This window comes from Dipteris shenzhenensis, chromosome 13 (assembly GCF_047967505.1).
Source record: "Dipteris shenzhenensis isolate YYH24624 ecotype China chromosome 13, Dip_SZ_1.0, whole genome shotgun sequence".
In the NCBI taxonomy this organism is placed as follows: domain Eukaryota; kingdom Viridiplantae; phylum Streptophyta; class Polypodiopsida; order Gleicheniales; family Dipteridaceae; genus Dipteris; species Dipteris shenzhenensis.
The window spans coordinates 6,131,886-6,135,487 of NC_141608.1; the positions used below are offsets into that span (position 1 = coordinate 6,131,886).

The window sequence follows — 3,602 nt, forward strand, 5'->3', positions numbered from 1 at the left end:
CATCATAAGAAACTAAGAAGGAGAATCATATATCTCATGTATTTTTCCTTTCTAAGTTGTCTCATTACACAACACAAATGGTATATAAAGTTGGAAATGTGCTTCTCCTTGAGACTTGAATTTCCCTTATGCACCTAAGAGGACAATCCTTCTAAAAAAGGTAAGAAAATGAATAAAACAAAATCAAAACATATCAAAAGAGCATAAATGCTTGATAAAACTATCTAGCAATTAATTGAAAATTGGATTAAGAGTAGCAAGGGAGACATTTGTCCAGCATTGCATTTTGCCCATGTTAAATAGGAATGATTTTTTCAAGTTAGTTTCATTAAGTTGCTAAACTTTTATATTGGCGATGAAAGTTTGTATGCCCTAATTAAAATAAATGTTTGAAACATTCGCCAAGATTTGAAACTTTTATGCAAAAGATTTTAAAGTTCTGCCAGGATTTACATTTTTTCCTTCAAAATTCAAAAGAAAATATATATAAAAATACTACATTCTACTAATATTGTGAAGCTTAAAAAATGATCTTAAAAACTTTCGCAAAGATTTAATATTAATAGCTAAGCATACCTAGTGGTCTGTGAATTATTAGGAGTAGGATTGAGAGTAGAGAGTGGCTCCTCCCAAAAAACTCCAATCTTGAAATAATCCCATTCCCTCATTCACACTAATACAATTTTACAAAATGTGGAATTCCTACTTGATTAATGCTTTCACTAGTGGACACTATAGCTTTTGAGCAACATCTCATTGTATGGGCTCACTTGTCATTAGTGGGATGTTGACTCACTTGTCACTAGTCAATTAGTTCTTGGGGCGTGAGCAAACTACACATGCTTCAAGCCATGTTACAACTTTCTTGGCTATATTTTCTACCATAAAACATCAAAGTTATATCAAGTCTCAATATTATTAATTTAATGTGCACAATGAACAAATGAATATTTGTTGTAGTGTTAGCTATGCCTCACAAAGAGTTTGTTGTCACTTAGAGTGATTTCATTTGTTACTTCATTTTTTCAAAATCTCTAGTTTTTTAAAGACAATCCGAGAGTTTATAACCAAGCATGTCAATAAGATGATAGATCCTCATCTAATTACTTGAAATTTGAACCACTATGCTCTATGCATTATTTTTTTCACAAACATAAGCTTGAGGCTTACAAAACACACTACAATACATAAGACGATAATCCGCAACGAATTACTTGAAATTTGAACCACTATGCTCTATGGATTATTTTTTTCACAAACATAAGCTTGAGGCTTACAAAACACACTACAATACATAAGATGATAACCCAGCTCGTTGCGGACTCTAATGTTTGTACGAGATTGTCACCAGTTTTAGCAAAACTGAGCAGACAGGTTCGGATACAGCAATTCTCAAGAGCGCGAAAGCCAGTGTTTTTCCTCCTGGCAAGTTTTTGATACTAAACTCGATTCTTGCCGGGCTTGAGCAAAACTCACGCTCACATCGCACTGTACCCGGATGTTGTAATGATGTGTTAGCCACTCCAAGATCCTTACTTTTGCAAGAATATAAACGTCTACGTGAACATCAACAGTCTGAGTGTTGTTATTGACGAGATCCTGCACCTTTACCACTTCATCCTGTTCTGTGATTACAAGCTCGCGACCCCTAATGAATGCTTGCTGTTCACTGGTTTGCTGAGGCTCCTGATGGAACGGAGGGATGACGTCCTTCCCCCCGAGCTGCTGGAACACAGTCACCGCTACAGTCGTGGGTTCGTACCATAATTTCTGCTTCTTGATCCGATTCTGGGCGGTGATATTGACTCGCATATCGACGTTTAGAACCGGAGAGAACCTGAGCGAAGCGTTTCCGACACTGAACCTGGTGATCTGAAGGTCTGTGACATCCCAGAGAGGGGCACGGGGGTGGACAACGAGGAAGGCGATCAAGAAGACAGTGCCGATGCAGAAGAGGAGGAAGACGAAGACGGTGAGGGAGAAGAAGCAGAGGCGGCTAAAAGGGGAAGCGGTGTCAAGGGGGAAGGGGAAATCACGGGAGGGTTTCCAAGCTTTATTTTTCATGGTGGGAGGGGAGGAGGAGGGGGGCGAGAAGGGAGGCGTTATAGAGGGAAGGTAATGGAAGGAGCAATGGGGAAAGGTAGGTGGGGATGTCGGTGCCCAGAATTCGTCACAATACTACTCCACTATTCCATCTGATCTGCACACAAGCACTACGCATTTGCTTGCCCAAGTAGGTGCGTTTCAGGTTGGTCTCCTCATCGTCGTTGATTGCGCACGTCTCTTCCCCATGCATTTGCATGGCCTTTTTTTTGCCCTCTCTCTTGGATCATTGTGTCACCCACGGGCTTCTTCATCACACATGTGCACACACTTGGGGTAGGAAGGAGAAGGGGCATGCTTTCATGTGTTCACGGCAACACGAGGTGAGGACCTAGGCTCTGGTACACACACACACTTTTCTATGAAACTCGTACACACACACACATAGGGGGCCGGGGAAGGGGGAAAGAGAAAGAGAGAGACTTAGAGAGAGAGAGAGAGGGGGGGGGCAGGGGGTAAGGCATGAGGAGGACGACGAGATCAAGGAACCAAAGCAAGGAGAGAGAGAGAGAGAGAAAGAGAGAGAGACAGAGAGACGCAGAGGGAAGCAAGGGGGTGGGGCCATTGAGGAGAGAAGCATTACGAGCACACTTATCAAAGAATTCAACCCACACTTAGCAAGGGGTGTGTGTGTGTGTGTGTGTGCGATGTTTTCAATCTATTATGTTGGCATACATGAGTAGTGAATTTGGTGCATAATAGAGTATATACTCTCTCTCTCTCTCTCTCTCTCACACACACACACACGCACACACACACAGAGTCATGTACATCTTGTATCATGTGCCAAATTCATTGTACTCAACCTCATGTGTGCCAACATGATAGATTGAAAACATGATAACAATGTTAACCTAAAGGAGCTTGTTATCTTAGAGAATACTACGTGCCTTCAAGGGAGCTTCGAGGGGTGATTAAGCAGCCCAATGATTTGTTTTAATCCCAAAAGAATAAATATACCCATCATTGATGTAAATGTTATATGAAATGAAAAACCCCTATTGTTAAACATATTTGCCAGGTTAAATACTTTTATGTGAATCCCTTGGTTTTTTACATGGTACCAAAAAGAACTGCTTGGTTTTTTACATGGTAGCGACAAAAAAAGTGGTTGCAAAATAATTTATTTATCAATTTCAATGCATACCTATCAATGTTAATAGTTGCTTGTCCATCGCACATGACATAAACAGTACATTGTTACAAAGAGTGATAGCTTGCTCATGACGTGGCAAATCTAATCTCATATTAGCAAGGCCATTATATCCATGAGAGAGGCCAAATTTTGCATCTCCATTTTGATAGACACCTGTCAATGTTAATACTTGCTCATCCATCGCACATAGCATGAGTACTACGTTATTATGTAGGGTGATAGATTGCCCATGAGCTAGCAACTCCAATCTCATAGTACTAAAGCCCCTATGTCCATGAGAGAGCCCATTCCCCCTCCTCCATTTCCTTTCTTCTCACCATCATTCATCACATGTTCCTCTATC

General features: G+C 40.7%; 1 protein-coding gene across 1 annotated transcript; it reads right to left on the reverse strand.

Annotated features, from left to right (window-relative positions):
• Positions 1 to 1,392: 1,392 nt before the first annotated feature.
• Positions 1,393 to 2,064, reverse strand: LOC147894955 (uncharacterized). The gene has a single exon (XM_087384271.1). The coding sequence runs from the start codon at positions 2,062 to 2,064 to the stop codon at positions 1,393 to 1,395; it is 672 nt and encodes a 223-aa protein (XP_087240397.1).
• Positions 2,065 to 3,602: the final 1,538 nt, after the last annotated feature.